General features: G+C 38.8%; 1 protein-coding gene across 5 annotated transcripts in view; it reads left to right on the forward strand.

Annotated features, from left to right (window-relative positions):
• ATAD5 (ATPase family AAA domain containing 5) overlaps nt 1–16,949 on the forward strand; it is a 46,198-nt gene that overhangs the window by 3,987 nt on the left and 25,262 nt on the right. For 3 of the 5 annotated variants that reach the window (XM_061615347.1, XM_061615344.1, XM_061615348.1), the window contains exons 4-14: nt 585–755; nt 1,872–2,004; nt 3,403–3,484; nt 7,823–8,004; nt 9,606–9,766; nt 9,989–10,133; nt 10,615–10,860; nt 11,826–11,922; nt 12,907–12,986; nt 13,254–13,399; nt 13,487–13,637. In XM_061615347.1, coding sequence (XP_061471331.1) covers nt 585–755; nt 1,872–2,004; nt 3,403–3,484; nt 7,823–8,004; nt 9,606–9,766; nt 9,989–10,133; nt 10,615–10,860; nt 11,826–11,922; nt 12,907–12,986; nt 13,254–13,399; nt 13,487–13,637 — 1,594 coding nt within the window. The remainder of the gene's footprint in view (nt 1–584; nt 756–1,871; nt 2,005–3,402; nt 3,485–7,822; nt 8,005–9,605; nt 9,767–9,988; nt 10,134–10,614; nt 10,861–11,825; nt 11,923–12,906; nt 12,987–13,253; nt 13,400–13,486; nt 13,638–16,949) is intronic. The other 2 variants (XM_061615345.1, XM_061615349.1) reach the window with 1 other exon arrangement.

Raw genomic sequence — 16,949 nt, forward strand, 5'->3', positions numbered from 1 at the left:
GACTTACATTGGCTATCACTCAGGATCTCCTGTTCAGGCATTATGTTTACACAAATGAATGGTGTTTGTAAGGAGGGCAAATCTGGGACCCCTTTTGATCTTGGTGCACTTACAGGTTCATGGAGTGAAAGTATTGTTTGAAAAGGTGCTTGAGATAGACCCATATGCTTGGGTAGAGCAATTTTTGATTACTGACATATACAGTATTTCTTTGTCCAGGGAGAAATAGTTAATATAATTATTTCATTATTTTCACTTTTTATGTCATAAATAGTTTTAAAGATTTACCCTTTTTTATATATCAAAATACAGTGGCTCTGATCCAATAGGGCTTTACTGAGCAGAAAGCATTTCTGTTTATACAAGGCATGGTGCCTAATTTTCACCAATTTTCCCCTACCTGTTGCAGCTCCATGTGATATCCCATGCTGCTCTGGAGAGTCCCCCAGCCCTCAGGAGCAACTTTGGGGAGTGGGGCTTCAATGAGTAGCAGGAAAATCCTTTCCACTTGTGCATCTTTAGATCCAAGCAACAGCATTTATCTGCTCCTGGTCCATTAATGGTTACTTTTAATTTTATGATAGATGAATTCCATTTCTAACAATGTATCCAAAGCAAGGAAATTGGTTGAGAAAGCAAAGGTTTTCCAGCATAACAAAGCAACAAGGATTATTGAAGAAACATTACACACACCTCTACGACGCTCTTCTAGACAACAAGCCCTTGCTGAAAAGAAAAAGTTACAGAACACAGAAGTAAGTACATAAATTTGAGCTTATTTATAGAATAATCTTTGCTGTTAGAGTTGACTTGCTTTAAGCAATAGTTTGTCTCTGACTCTTTCTCTATTCTGCAGCATCAGGGGGTTTGAAATTACTTGTGATGACATTGTATACTTAACATAGTCATTGCTATGAATTTGTCTGAAAGCTTTTTTTTAGTATATGTTCTAATGAATGTGATAAAATTGATGACTGTAAATGCTGAACAATCCCAAATTAATTTTATGAATAATGAAAATAGATCCTGACATCTTCAGTGAAAGCTTAATACCCTTTTTAGAAAAATTGAACTGATAGTTAACTGTATCTGTGCAATGTACTCTCCAGTCCATATGTCATTTGCACAGCAGCCCTGGCCAGTAAGTCATTCACTATTCCTGCTTTACACATGGGCACGTGAGACCAGGGGAAAGTGGCTTGTTCAAAGATACCAAGTGAATTTAAGGGTGAGCAGGAATTGAGCTCAAGTGCCCACATGCAGCTCTGCACTATATCTGGCCTACCACACTGGTTCTATAGAGAGGATTGTTTTTATTCAATATAATACAGGGAGAAGCTTGTATGAAAATGTGAATGTTCATTTAAAATATAATAGTAGTAACTAATGCAGTAGGAACATTGGAACCAAATCCAAGTTGTTGGAATTGCTTTTGTTATTTAGTATTAGATCTTTCATTTTGCATTTATTTATATTTACATGTTTTTAAAATATTTAAGATGTGTGGATTGTTTGCACAGTTTTGTACACCACCTTGCAATCTTCGGCAGTTAATAGATATTTTAAATAACAAAATTAATGTCTGGACTGAGGTGTAAGCACAGAACTTGATGCAAGTATGTACTTGCTTGTCTGGGAGCCTCTGTGCACTAAGAATGTGTGAATTATCTAACAGGGAAGTGAATGGTAAGAGTGTTTTTCATGCAGGGCTCCATGTGCATATTTAAATTGCATCAGAGTATAAAACTATAAGAATTTTAAGAGAAGGTTTACACTAGTAAACAGGTCGTTAAAAATATTGAGTAAATTCTGCAACTATTTCCAGTAGTAATATTAATTAATCAAGTAATATCTATTCTGTTTGTGCTCAGGAGTCAGTGATTATTCCTGATTCAAGCATCTCTACTGTTTCAAAAAGTGTGAACAAACCAAAGAAACTGCAAAGCTTGAATGATGTATTAGGGAAGAAGGCTGGAAATGTGAAGAGAACTATGAAATCAAACGGTATCCAATTTTACTTAGCCATCTTATTCTTTTCCAGTTTCTAGCCCACCCTTCATTGCTTCATAATGCCAGCATGGGTTAAATAAACAATGATAAAACAACTCACAATTTAAATAATATTTTTTTAACAGTCATTTTAGCAAAAGCAGAGAGACAATTCAGTAATTTGCAGCTGTCCTCGTTACATTTGCTACTATGGCAGCTGCCATAGAAGCCTGGGAAAAGAGATATGGTTTCAAGTGGTACTGAAAAGTGAGCAACATTGGCATAATAATTTAGTGGGGAGGGCATTCCACAGACGGGGTGTCATCACAGAGAAAGTACTATCCCACAGTGTACTGAACAGTGGGACAATGTGTATGGTATTAAGCAGCTATCATAGAGTCAAAGTAAATTGAAAGGTTGGAGTTTTAAGTTTTCATAAAGGCAGCCACAGATTTGGTTGTGGGAGTTATTTAGCTTGGGACCATGATACTAGGGGCGAAGGTTAGCTCTTTCAACTTGTACTATTTGCCCAATGAAAATAACTTCAGCATGGGGGGAGATGCATGTTATACGCTCTATTGAGGTAGTACTAGCTGTGGTATGGGGAATTTCTGTCAGGAAAATCCTTCAAGGGAAAGGGTCTTGATCTGGATTCCCCCCTCCCAGCTGCTTTTTGTAAAGAGACAGGAAATATGATCTGTTGTTGGATCTCCAGGGTCTTGCCTAATCTGGCCATTAAGCACTAACTATCAAAGTTTTTAAATATACGTGTCATAGGTAGTTTAAACATAACCCTGTTGCCTATGTTCTTCTGTTAATTGGGGAGTTTGGGCTCAGTTTTGTATGCCTAAGGAGAAAAATGCTTATGCAACTTGTGAGAACTAAAAGCGAAGCTGACGGTAATTCAAGAGCAGCTGCTAAATAGCTACAGTCACACAGTAATTTTGTGCTGAGTTGTGAAAATTCCTAATACTTTTTACAAAATTAATATCAGACATTCTTATGGTAATAATCTTAAAATGAATTTATTTGCTTTTTCTTAAATATGTGCTCTATGCTACTCATGTTTGTTCAGGTAGGGAAATGAACTGTGAGTAGTTTTGTGCTTATAGAAAATTAAAGAGTTGTAGAAACTGGGAGAATATCTGTCCTATGACTATGTGTAATGTAGGACTGTGAAATTCAGCTATAATCTGTGCAGTTATTATATCATGAAGGAAATTAAATGGTATACATTAAAACATTTTATTAAATCATTTGAGAATCTGAGATACAGTGCCCAATTAATTATTTTTGTGATTAACTAGATTTATATCTGTTCCTTTTATTACTTCATGATGCAGCACAGAGTTAGGGCAGTAGTATTACCTGCCCATACTTCATTGCTAATATGGCAATATTTTATTTTTAAAGGCAAAGACAAAGTGTCTTCGTTAATTAGGAAAAAAGTCCAGAAGCCTACAGATGAAGCAGCTGCTGTTTTTGATGAAAGCAGGTCAGTTTGTTAAAGATTTGTAGGAAATGAAATAATTATTTATGGAAGTTACTGGATTTCTAAATGCAAGCTGAAAATAAAATTGCATTTTGATGCTGTGTGTTTGTTGTTCCTACTCTAATGTTGCAATTCTGTTTACGTGTTTTGCTTATTGGACAGGAATAGGATCACTCCTCAGTCATCCTGAACTGGTAGGTGTCAGGTCCCTTCCTGTCAGGATCCCACCTCAGGCGCCACCTGCTAGGATCCTGCCTGTGGTCACTGCCTTGTCACGGTCCCACCTCAGGGTCCTGGTCTTTAAACAGTTCTCTCACCGGCTCTAGCAAAGATCTCTCAAGATCCCACTGCTAGGCAGCACCACCAGACACTCCTTGTAAAACAATATTGCCTTGAGACTGTGCCTTAGTCTCCTCCTGGCCTATTGATACTTTGTGTCTGGGTGCACTTGCAGGCCACAACCCCCCTGTATCTTTGTGCCTATAAAGAATACAGCCCTGGGTTGCTCTGGATACCTGATGATGTTACACTATCTCTTCACCGCTGCCACCATTGATACTGTTTCCCAACCTTGGTATATGCCCTGCCCACCCTTCTGGTCTGTGTAAACCCAGCCAAGGATCAGGCGTTTAGGTAAACCAAGAAATGTTTATTTATATACACAGGGAATAACAAGATTACTTAAAGGTATAGTCAACAAGCATGTGGTTTCATAAGATGCGTTACTCTTTATGTTTCTAGTTGTCAATAACCTGCCTCACTACCCGCCTAATTTAATCCACCCTCCAAAACCCAGAACCAATCAATGAACTCCTAAACCCACCAACTAAAACCAACCAAACCAACTCCTAAATCCACCAACTAAAACCAACCCCAAACCAACTCCTGTCATCCTCTCATTTATACCTTCAGACCTTCAAGCGCTCAGCCAATCATAATACAACACATATCAACATTCCAACCCATGTACTCCCCCCTCTCACTCAGTCCACTTACCTCATTTACGCTAATAAACCCACACTTACCATATTTACAGTATTATAAATACAGAGGCGTCACAGTAGGCCCCAAAGATTTACTCATGGAGGGAATCCACATCAGCAAAGTTACATCTTTCTGCCAATAGAGCTGAATCAGCACAAGAGGAAAAATGGGGCAGAGTCGGGAGTGTGTGGTGAAGCTTAGTTGGAATCCTTTTCTCAAGCCTCACTACCATTGCCTGTGACAGTGTAATGTTATACAGTGCCTTGCAGAAGTAATCAGACCCCTGAGCAATGCTCTCATATTACTGAATTACAAATGGTACATTGTAATTTTGTTCTGTATGATATTTTATTTTGAAACACTGAAACTCAATATCAATTATTGTAAGGTGGCATTGGTTTTATGTTGGGAAATGTTTGTAAGAAACATAAAAAACTGAAACATGTTGCTTGCATGAGTATTCAGTCCCTGTGTTGTGGAAACGCCCAGTTTACACAGATGAAAGAAACTGCCCTATTGAGGACACAATTACCTTACCATTGGCCTCCACCTGTGAACCATTAAAGTTGCTGGCACATTGTCAGGATAAAACCCCCACTGTTGATGGAGCATTCTACAGAAGTGAGAGATAATGTAATATGAATGCATAGATTAGCAAAAGGGTACAAAATATTATCCAAGTGTTTGGATATCCCAGCAAGCAAAGTTGGATCAATAATCAGGAAGTGAAAGCTGCATCACACCACCCAGGCACTGCCAAGAAAAGGCCGTCCCTCAAAACTCTAACAAGGAGACTTATTAGAGAAGCCAGAGAGGCCAACAATCACTTTGAAGGAGCTACAGAGTTCAGTGGCTGGGAGTGGAGTAATGGTGCACCAGTCAACCATATCAAGAGCTCTGCATAACACTGGCCTGCATGGGAGGGTGGCAAGAAAGAAGCCGTTACTCAAAAAGTACCATCTGAAAGCATGTCTGGAGTTTGCCAGAAAGCATGAGAGTGCCCCAGCTGCGATGTAGGAAAAGGTTTTGTGGTCAGATGAGACCAAGATAGAGCTTTTTGCCAAAAACTCAAAGCGCTATGTGTGGCAAACCTAACACTGCCCATTCCTCAAGACACACCATCCCTACAGTGATGTATGGTGGTGGCAGCAACATGCTGTGTGGATGCTTCTCATCAGCAGGGACTGGGCATCTTGTTAAAGGAAGGAAGAATGGATGGAGCAAAATACAGGGAAATACTGCAAGAGAGCCTGCTTCAGCCCACTAAAATGCAGCTTGGGAGGAAATTCACTTTTCAGCAGGACAATGATCCCAAGGCCAAAGCAACATTGGAGTAGCTTAAGAACAAAAAGGTGAATGTCCTACAGTGGCCCAGTCAAAGTCCTGATCTCAATCCCATTGAGAATCTGTGACGCTCTTTGAAAATTGAGGTCCACAAGCAACATCCAACCACCCTGAACGACCTGGAATGAATCTGCCAAGAAGAATGGGCCAAAATCCCTCCGACACTGTGTGCAAAGCTGGTACATACCTACTTCAAAAGTCTTAAAACTGTTACTGCAGCAAAAGGTGGCTCTACCATATATTATTGTGTGGGGGTTGAATACTTATGCAAGCAGCATGTTTCAGTTTTTTATGTTTCTTACAAACATTTCCCAACATAAAACCAATGTCACCTTACAATCTTTGATTTTGAGTTTCAGTGCTTCAGAATAAAATATCATACAGAACAAAATTACAATGTATCATTTGTAATTCAGTAATATGAGAACATTGCTCAGGGGTCTGATTACTTTTGCAAGGCACTGTATGTGCAAAAGAGGTGGTAAAAATAAAAACATTCATTGGAAATAATGGAGAGGCGTAGACAACTTGCTGTCTCTGCTGCTGCAGGCAACAGGATTCTTAGTGATTCATAGTAATTGTAGCACACTTGTATGAGTTTATAAGCCAGGGAATACATTTCATGTACATCAGTAGAGGTGGCAAGGCCCTGCATAACTCTACATCCATGTTTATAGAATCATGAGCAGTATAACATAATGCATGGAGAGTCTGACTAAGACTGACCCAGGCTTCTGTCCCTGCACATCTGTGAAGTTCAGTGAACGATCCTGACAATTTCTATCAATGTAGCTTAACCTCACAGGTTGACTGTGAGGATAAAATATGATGGGGTGTTTGCAGTAGCAGGGTGGCACAGCTGTGGCTGTCTTACTGATGTGGCTTCCCAATGCCAATGCCATGCCAGTTACCAAGAATGAGAGGAGCAAGGCAGCAGGGAGCTGAACACAGTGCAGGCACCGTGTTGGGAACCATTGAGCTCCCCACTGTCTTGCCCCCCCTCCTCTTGGTAACCAGCAGCAACATGCAGCGTTGGGAAGCCAGGGCAGCAGTGCAGTCCTGCCCACACTGTCCCACTAGTCGCTACAGGGTATTTTACTGTACAGGTATTCCATCTTGAGTGCCTTGGAAAAGAGTGTGTTTTAACATTATTAGCACACAAATGGAAACTTGGTGAAAGGGTAGTCTGGTGCAATAAATCAAATAGTGATGCTGCATAAAGTGAAGGGTGAACAATTATTGTTTGGTGGTATTCTCCCAGTAGAGATTGTTTTGTTTTAGTATATAGCAGGGCCCTGCTCATATGGCAGGTTCCTTTCTGGACCGCCGCCGCAAAGCGAAATCCGCTGCAAAGCAGAACACATTGACAAAAATGGCGCCTGGCGCCCGAAAAACGCCGTAAAACTGGAACACGTGCCATAGGAGTTGGGGCCTTTCTGAAATTGAAAACCGCTGTATCGGTGGAACACTGCAAAGCGGAGTGCTGCAAAGCGGGGCCCTACTGTATTTTAAAGTCTCTTTTTAAGGTGTTTTAGAGTGTTTATAATGTTTTGTTTGCTGCCCTGAACTCCTGGGAGGAAGGGTAGAATCTAAATTTAATTCATCGTCATCATCATACAACTAATGGTCATGGAGAAGGTGAGACAGGGTAGGATGCTGAAGGCTAGGCAAAATGACAGAGATCTTGGGCTGATGGTAGCCAGTCTTTGCATGATTTACTCTGGCTTTTCACTACAGTGACATGCAGTATTAGCCAGGCATAGTGGATACCAGCACCGTGGGACAATAGGATTGATAAATATTATTTACAGGTCAATATGTATTATGCTAATACCTTGCTGGCTGTTCCTTGAAAATACTTGTCTCCCATTGCTGATCTTCTCATTGAGAAGTATAGTAAGCTTCTGAGGAGTCTCAAATTTTTCCTGAACAGTTCCAAAACCTTTACTGTAAGGAATGTATAAATATATGTAATGTTGAAACTTATGTGCTTTTGGTTACTGCTTATATCAGTGATCAAGATTCCGAAAATTCTCAAGATGACAAGCAGTTCAAAGCAAAACGTGATTTTTTAACGAGTGGTTTGCCAGAATCATTAAAAAGGCAGATTGCAAAGAAAGCAGCAGTGTTGGAAGCGTATTCTTCAGCCAACTCCTGTTTTCAAACAGTGGTCCATGTCCAGCAGAAGGATTGTGGTGAGTATTGACCTCATGAATTTCTTGTAAAGAATGCACGTTATTGGAGCTTTTACCTTTAAAGGATAGCTTGACACTTTTTTCACTGCAAGAGCCAACAAATGCTTTGATGTTATAAATTTAGAGGAGTTTTAGATAACAGTAAACAATATACTTAATATTCTGCCTGGAGTTAGAGCAGGAGTGACCACCATGGCTTGGACCCCCTCCTTTTCATAAGCTGTTCAGTCAGAAGCAGCTGAGAAGGGAAAAGTCTTTGATGTTGTGCAGAGTTTTCAATTAGAGCTCCTTCTCTGCAAGCAGATCTATTACAAGAAGATCAAAGCAGAGGGGGAAATATCTTAACAGAGAGGTAGAACTGTGTTCCTTGCAAGTATGGGGGAAATCCACACATTCTGCAATTTTGGGGGGATGCAATTGCAATTTTGAAGTTAGAGGATCTGAATAGCTAATAAGGCAGGGTTTTCAGTTCACCTGTGCATTGACATTATTTGCATTATTTTGCTGGGATTGCTGAGGGTTTTTTACCTTTTGAACAGTTAGCACAGATAAAGGGTGTTGGAGAGCTTTTTTTAACAAAGTTTTACAAAGTATGGAGAAAATGGAAAGTGAAACTTGAGTAGAGTTTGAGTAGAGTTAAATATATGCCTCTGTCTCCATGAGAAATAGCTGTGTGTGTGTGTGTGTGTGTGTGTGTGCGCGCGCGCGCGTCCGTCCGTCCGTCCGTCCACCTATTGCTGGAATGCAGGCTCTGACAACTTTCCATTGTGATAGTGGAGTCCTCAGCTCAAAAAATGTTCCCTACCCTTAGCTTAGACAGCAATTGCTTCTTGCTTTTGAGGAAACTGAAGATGAATAGTCCTGTGAGAATGTGACCATTTCCTTCATATGGAAGATGGCAGGGACCAGAGTAAATGTGAATCTAATCCTTTCTCTCCTCGCCCTTGCCCCAACTATAAGAGGTAATGTTGCTAAACATTTTTAATAGCTGGGAGAACTAGTAAATTATTAACGTTTGTGCTTTCCTAGAGATGTATAATATTAGAAGAATGATAGCTCTATTGAAGAACCATAAGAGATCAAATGTTAAGGACAGCTTGCATAAGAACAGCCTAGAAATATATATTTTAAAAAGCGAATACTAGTTTTTTAATGGCATGTATAGGATGGCAAAGTGCTGACAGTGCATTCCAAGGTAAGTTGGTCACTGGTCCATTACTTTTTGGCTAAGAGACCTACTTGTCAGGTTCCTTGAATTCAAGTGTAGCCGTTGAATCTGAATTCATCCTTTTTTGTTTCCTCTTCTCCCAGGCATTTTAGCATGTGTTTTTAAATTGTTTTTTTTTAAGTGTTTTTAAATTTGTATATTTGTTTTTAATGTTTTTAATTGTTGTAAACTGCCCAGAGAGCTTCGGCTATGGGGCGGTATACAAATGTAATAATAATAATAAAGTAATGCTTTTTGCAAGAAGCCTGCCTAATGCCAACAAGAGTTTTACAAATATGGAAATACTCCCCCATTATTTGATTATCCTGTAATTTCTATCCAGTAATATATTTCTGAAACCTCTCTTGTTAACTGAGTTTTTATTCTTACATAGGATCTTTGATGTGGAGATTGACACCACCCTCATACCCTCTTCTAACTAATCTGAGAGAAGTAAATTCTGAAGTAACTGATATTACAAAACTTACTTGTTCACTTGGTGAATTTTCCATTTTAAAAACACAGCCTAATGGCACTGATTCTCCAATTATTGTGGTTAGTATTTTGTAAATGTCTATTGCCATGGTGATTTTCATTTCACTTGATCTGTTGAATAAATACTCTGTTTCAATTTTATTATTAAACTGATTTGTTCCTACTTAAATGATATTTTAAATTGCATACCTCATTCCTTTCTTGTGTCAGTGTACTACTAAACTGTTTATTAAATACAAAAATATTGTGTATACAAATATTTGTGTTTTTTCTATTTTGCAGTCTTCTGGATGGCGACCAGTTTTTTCTCAAACACAAAGGCATTGTTTGTTGAAGGAGATTCAGTCTTCCAATACCCAGTTTCCTGTGAAACAATACTTTGATTTACTCTTGAAAAAACAAGCTGCTTCTGAAAATAACAAACAAGGTCAGCAATATAAGTAATTGAAATTTAAAATGTTGCCCTAAGTAGCATCTTTGTTCAATGGAACTTACTCACAGGAAAGTATGCATAGGATTGCGGCCTAGGTGACTTAAAAAATCTTGGCTGAAATCCAAAGAAGCCTATGCGCACAAGCAGAGTTCTCCTGCAAGCATGTAGTGGTGATGGTTTGACTTTTTCCTGCTGGCAGCAGCTCCCTCTTTCTTAAAGGCAGCAGCTGCTATTGCAACAATTTCCCTGACCTTTGGGCGGAGGATGGCGCAGATTGCTTGGGAGTACACAAGGTTGTAAGAGGGAGCTGAAAAAATCCCATGTATATGCAGAACACTTCACACACTGCTTTAGATTTGGGACTTTGTTACTAAAGCCTTTACTTCTCGACTAGTTGGTTGTGGCAACAGTGAGAGGTGCTGGGAATTGCTCAGTGATATAACATGCTGCATATTTTGTTTTTGTCTCGGACTAGTAAACAAATATGAAGCTGGGACAAATGCAGGATCTGATAATCGAAAAGAAACAAAAAGAAAACGAAAAACTGAAGATCACAAATCCAAAAGAAGGAAACAAATGGAAAAAACAGAGATTACATTGACAGACAAAGTACATGGAATGGAAAACATAATCCCCACAGTAAATATAGATGAGACAGAAGAGTTTGAGACAATAAAAATAGAAGACTCCGAATTTGGATCAGAAATTAATTCTGTTTCTGGTAACTTTTACTTCATCCATAATATTTTAGAACATGTTCAGTATGGCTGTTGTGATAAGAATATAGTTCATACTTAACTTGATATAGAAGCGCCTCCAATGGCTGATCTGAAATGTCCTCAGAGTAATCCCTGTTGCACTCAGTCTTTTATAGATACTAGTGAAGTTGCGGGCTATTGAGTCACGGAGAACCTTATCAGAGCACAGTCCAATTAAACATAACTGGGATTAATGTTCAAAGAAATAATTAAAACTCCATTACTTGGATCCTGTATCAATAGAAGGCATTTCCACTTGTGCAAGATTTGGCAAATTTCCTTGTCAACCCTTGAAAAAATTATTTTATGGGCTTTTAAAGTTCTGGACACAGTTTTTTCAGGGAGAGGGTACCGAGAGTAGCACACAGAGAGTGGGATCTGTAACACACACATGCTTTCTGCTTGAACTGCGGAGTCTTTTGAGTCCAAGCTGCTGAGTTTTTTATGGTACTATTTCATAAGGAAGACCATTGATTTTTTTTAAAAATTAGTTTCTTGCAAACAAAACTACAACTCTCAGTGTAGTTATTTTCAGTCTACTTATTCTGGAGATATCTTCAGAGTGAGTAGTTTGAGTATTTGTCTTAGCTTTTATTTCTCTCAAAAACCAGATTTAATAATACAACTTACTCACATTGAGATAAATATACTAAGATCCTGTGCTGCCTGTTTGGAAGTTATTTCTGTTGAAAATTGTAGCATACACTTTCAAGTAACGCATCTAATACTGAAATGTAAAACATTATATAATTAGAGATTATATTGTATGGTGAAGAAGGGATTTTCCCACAGCGTTGACTTATAAATATTGATCACAATTGATTTTACTTTTTTATTTCCGTAAGCCAGACTTCAAAAAGTGAAATAATCAGTTTTATTTGCATGAGTTGATTATTAAAATAGGTAGTTTCTGTGTTCATGCCTGCAGATTTTGCAAATGAAGACATGCTCTGGACAGAGAAATATCAGCCACAGAGCTCCAGTGAACTTGTAGGAAACACTGCAGCAATTAAAAAACTACACAGGTTAGAAACTTGAATTTCTTGTATCAATTTTTTAATTGCTTGTTGTAACAACTGGGTTTCCCTATGGAATTTATATGATCTGCTTTGATGATTTTTCAAAGCCTGCTGAAGGTCATTCCGGTTATACTTAACTAGGTGTAACACTATACCATAGTTATATGCTGGCATAGGGGAGTACATGAGTACTGCTCCCAGTCCCTTAACTTGGTTAACACATTGACGCTGTTAAGTGTGCATCAGCTCAGTAGCTATGATTGCACTGGGTCTATGTGGGCAACTTCATGAAGTCCCCAAACTGCTTTAAAAAGCTCTGAGGATTTCACATAAGAATCTCCAAAGAGAAAACTGTCTCTGGTGATGTGCACTATTCCACTGCCTATTCAGTGTTCTGTTTGGATGCACTGCACGTTTAGACAGTGGCCCTGTTTGCATGTCATGTAGAGTAAGGCATCACATGCTTTAGGCTCATGCACTCCCCTGTTTACCTTCCAAGCAAATGAGAAGAGGACTTCAGCAGTTTCCCCCCTCCCTACTTTCTCTGAATCTTGGCTTGTCATCTGGACCAAGGATTGTGGTTTATAACGAACTCTGGACATTTCATTTATTTTCAGCGTTTATATCCCACCCTTCAACTGAAGGTTGCAGGGTGGGTTATAACATAATACATTATATAATAAATCAGCCTTTGCAAACCAGAACTTTTGGAGGGCATCGCTACAATCAATGATATCACATATATAATTTAATAATAAAACTTGTTAAATGTGGTACTTCATCCAATACAAAATTACCTCTCATCTTTAGGGGAAAGTGGAACTAAAAGCTGCCCAAGTTCTGCTTATGTATGTCTTGCTAAATCATGGCTTAGCATGATATATGTGCTAGTCCTACAGTATATATCGCAGTATATAGATTTGTATATATGTTCACATTTGCACAAACACACACACACCAACAAAAATAGAATTATATCTTTGTTTTTAGGTGGTTATGTGAGTGGAAACAAAGAGCTGATTGGGAAGAAGACAGAACTCCAAAAAAAGCAAAAAGTGGCAGTCAAGATGGTACTTTTGAATCTTTCTCCAGTCTGTAAAATAAGGAGTTTTACATTAATATGAATTGATTATGAATTTTTGTGTGATCTACCTCAAAAGTAGAATTGGTTTTTTGTTTCATCTTTTTGTCTGTAAGCTGCTTTGGTTTTTGTCTTAGGCAGGCAAAAAATATATTAATAAAATAATGCAGCCAAACATACATAAGAATTATTTATGTTTATACCATCCTTGTTTTCACCTTTGATAAGACTAATATTATGTTTACTTTGATATTAGAATCTTTCGACACTCAGGATTTTAAAGATGGCAGATCAGACAGTGAAGAAGAGACTGTTCTATGCAATACTATGCTGCTTATCGGCCCTCCAGGAATAGGGAAGACTGCAGCAGTTTATGCTTGTGCACAGGAGCTTGGCTTCAAGGTTTGTATTGGGTAGCTATTTTCTAATAAATGTGGACTTTCAAAGTAATTTTGATATTAACAAATTAATTTTATAACTTCCCTACAGATATTTGAAGTTAATGCTTCCTGCCAGCGCAGTGGAAGGCAAATTCTGTCTCAGCTAAAGGAAGCTACTCAGTCTCATCAGGTCGACAAACAAGGTGTAAATGCTCATAAGCCATGTTTCTTTAACAATTACACTAATGCTAAATCACCCAGTAAGTAAGGTGCTTCTTTGTTTTATCAGTAGTGTAGTGAAAAAAACAATTGGAACATGAAGTTATACATATACATATACATGAATATGTATATTCCACATCTTTATCAAAAAATGTATTTCAGGGCAGTGTACTCTCATCGTTCGTGACTAAAAAGACTTTTGACATCTTGATTTTCATGTAGGTGGGACTCCGATAGGATTGTCAGGTCTCCGGTTTTTGCCTGGGGACTCTGGATTTTGGGGAGCTCTCCGGGTGACTCATCTTAATCTCCAGACTCTCAGCTTTCATTTTTTAAAAAGAGAAATTTCTAGGTGGTCTGATTCACTAGATACAGGCATACCCCGCTTAACGTCGCTTCACTTAACATCGCCTCGCTATAACGTACATGCTCCATATCCCTGTATTTCTCCAGCAGCAGAGGCTTTAGCGCATGGGGGTGGAAATAGACGCGATCGCGCCACCTCAAATCAGCTGGGAGACGCGATCGCGATCAGCTGAGAGGCGCAGCGGCGCAGCAGCAGAGGCTTTAGTGCGGGGCTTTGAGGCTCCGCATGAAGGAGAGGTAAAAAAAGTTTTGAAAGGTAGTGCTTCACTTTAAGGACATTTTTGGTTTACGTACCTGCTCTGGTCCCATTGAGTACGTTAATGCGAGGTATTACTGTATACACCAAAGTGTCCGCCCCACCAGCAACTTCTGTCAAAGGAGTTTGTAGCTGGCTGCTGTAACCCCACCCTTTCAGGTTTGTAGCCAATAAGTGAAGTCAGGGTTGTGATTGGTTGCTCTCCATGCAGTAGCAAGACCCCATTGCAAGGCCAGAAAACTTTTTTTCCTGCTTATCTGAAAATCTCATAAGTTGAGTAAGAATATAGCTTTCACTTTTTTTCTCTCGTGTGCAGGAGTCAAACAAGTTTAAATTTCCCTGGGCTGTTGAAGAGGGCAGTGTTTTGAAAACCTTCCCAATAAGAAGCTTTAATCCAATACTTGCTTTTCTGAGAGTAAAGCTGCAATGCTAATCCCACATACCTGGAGTAAACCCCATTGAATTCAATAGGACTTTCTTTTTATTAGACATGATTAGGATTGTGCTGTAAATTAATGGGACGTTTGAGTGAACTGTGTTTGTGTTGTAAATCTTTCTCTCCCCCACCAATCCTATTGTTAAAGCAATTAGGCAGGACTTACTTAGGTATCACTGCTTTTATTATGTAGGAAACTAATACTGATTTTATTTTTATTTTTTTAAAGTTATATCCTTTCTCCCAGTAGGAGCCCAGGGCGACAAACAAAAGGACTAAAAACACTTTAAAACATCATAAAAACAGACTTGAAAATATATTTAACCAAACCAACCATTGAAAACATTAAAACAAAACATCTTTAAAAACATTTTTTAAAAGCTTTAAAAACATTTTTTTTAAAAAGGTTTAAAAACATATTAAAAAGCAATTCCAACACAGACAATAAACTATTATGTTTTGACAAACTATTATATGGGGTGTATGTATTTTTAATCTCCAGTGTGTGCGTGCGTATGGAGTTTTTCCAACTTCCCTGTGAGGAGGTAGGGTTGCCGACTGGAAACCAAGGCAGCTCACTATAAGAAATAAATCCCTTTAAAATTCAATAACCATAAAAACAAGTATAAACAGTTACAAAACAGCTTAAAGTGGCATGATTCTAAATTTTGGGTTTGGTGAATGAAGTTCCTTATCACTTGAAGCTGCAGCCCTGTGCAGGCTTCCTTGAGTAAGCCCCACTGAACATTGGGACTTGCTTCTGAGTAAACAAACATAGGATTGCACTATAAATATCTTTACAGGTTGTGTAAATAATAAACATCTTTGACATTCATGCTTATATAAATATTTCTTCATACTATGTCCCAATAAGTATCTGATTTCACACAATTGTTATATATTATTATTTCCTCTACATTTTAAGTGTGCCCTTCTTCCTTGGGGTGGTCATGGTTCCTCTCTGTTGTTCTCATCCTGAGGAGCAGATAGGCTGAGAGATGGTGAGTAGCCCATGGCCACTTAGTAACTTTTACAGCTCATTTCCATTTAAAAAATTAATTAAAATGATTTACATGCAGGCAAAGTTTATTAAGTAGATCCATACAATACATTTAAAGCACATCCAACTCTCCTTTAAAGTGCATGACTTCCCTCAAAGAATCCTGGGAAAAGTAGTTTCCCCCTCACAGATATTGTTCCCACCACCCTTAAACTACAGTTTTTATTATTCTGTGGTGTGATTCCTGTGCTTCAAATGTGTGTTGAATGTGCTTTAAATAAATGGTGTGGATCTGCCCTTGGTGTGATGTAAATTCATTACTGAATTGAAAAGAACAATTTTAAAAGAGACTTTTTTAAACGAGGAAGGGCTATAGCTCAGTGACAAAGCACATGATTTCAGTGCAAAGGTCAAAAATCTAATCTCAGGAAAGACTGTTGCCTAGAATCCTGGGGAGCCAATGCTAGTCCATGTCATCAGTATGGAGCTAGATGGTATCAAATGGCCTGAGTTGGTATAAGGCAGATTCCTTTGTTCCTAAAAGACGAAAGAGACCCAAGGACCACAGTGACTCCAACATTTATTTTATGTATACTGCTTTATTGTAAAAAATCTCAAAGTGGTTTACAGAAGGAATTAAAACAATAATATTGGCAGAAACAGTTAAAGACAGGTGTTTTAAAACGTTCAAAATAATAAAATCAACAATGAGTTAAAATTGGATAAAATACATAATAGCTTCTACCTGCCTGGGTAGGCTTGCCTAAACAAGAATGTTTTTAGCAGGTGCTGAACAGATTACAATGAAGGTGTCTGCCTAATGTCAATAGGCAGGGAGTTCGAAAGCATAGGTGCTGCCACAAGAAAGGACTGATTTTCCTCAGGTAGCCTGCCATCATTTGGGTACTAGCGCCATCTAGTGTCCGAAGGCAAGAATGTCTTGAAGTCAAGACCTGGGGCATCGAGCCCCTCCCACTCCAGTTCATTTTTGCCTTCGTCCGAGGTGTTTGGATTTTGCTCGTTTAGCTAAGTTGGTGATTGAGTGTGTGGGACTGATTGGTTTTCCTTTTTCTTTCATTCCCTTCCCTCTTCCATCGTTTTATTTACCTGGGACATTTGTTGGGGGATTTTTTCTTTACTTTTTTCTTACCTTTTATTCCTCTCCTCAGTCCCTTTGATGGGGGCTCCGGCGGCGGCTGTTCCCCCGCTTAGGATCAACGTCTCTCATGAGACTAGTCTTGGCTGGGAGCCGCAGCTGTGGCTCCCCTTTACAGCCTTTTCATCTCCTCGCC

This window comes from Rhineura floridana, chromosome 3 (genome assembly GCF_030035675.1).
Source record: "Rhineura floridana isolate rRhiFlo1 chromosome 3, rRhiFlo1.hap2, whole genome shotgun sequence".
In the NCBI taxonomy this organism is placed as follows: Eukaryota; Metazoa; Chordata; class Lepidosauria; order Squamata; family Rhineuridae; genus Rhineura; species Rhineura floridana.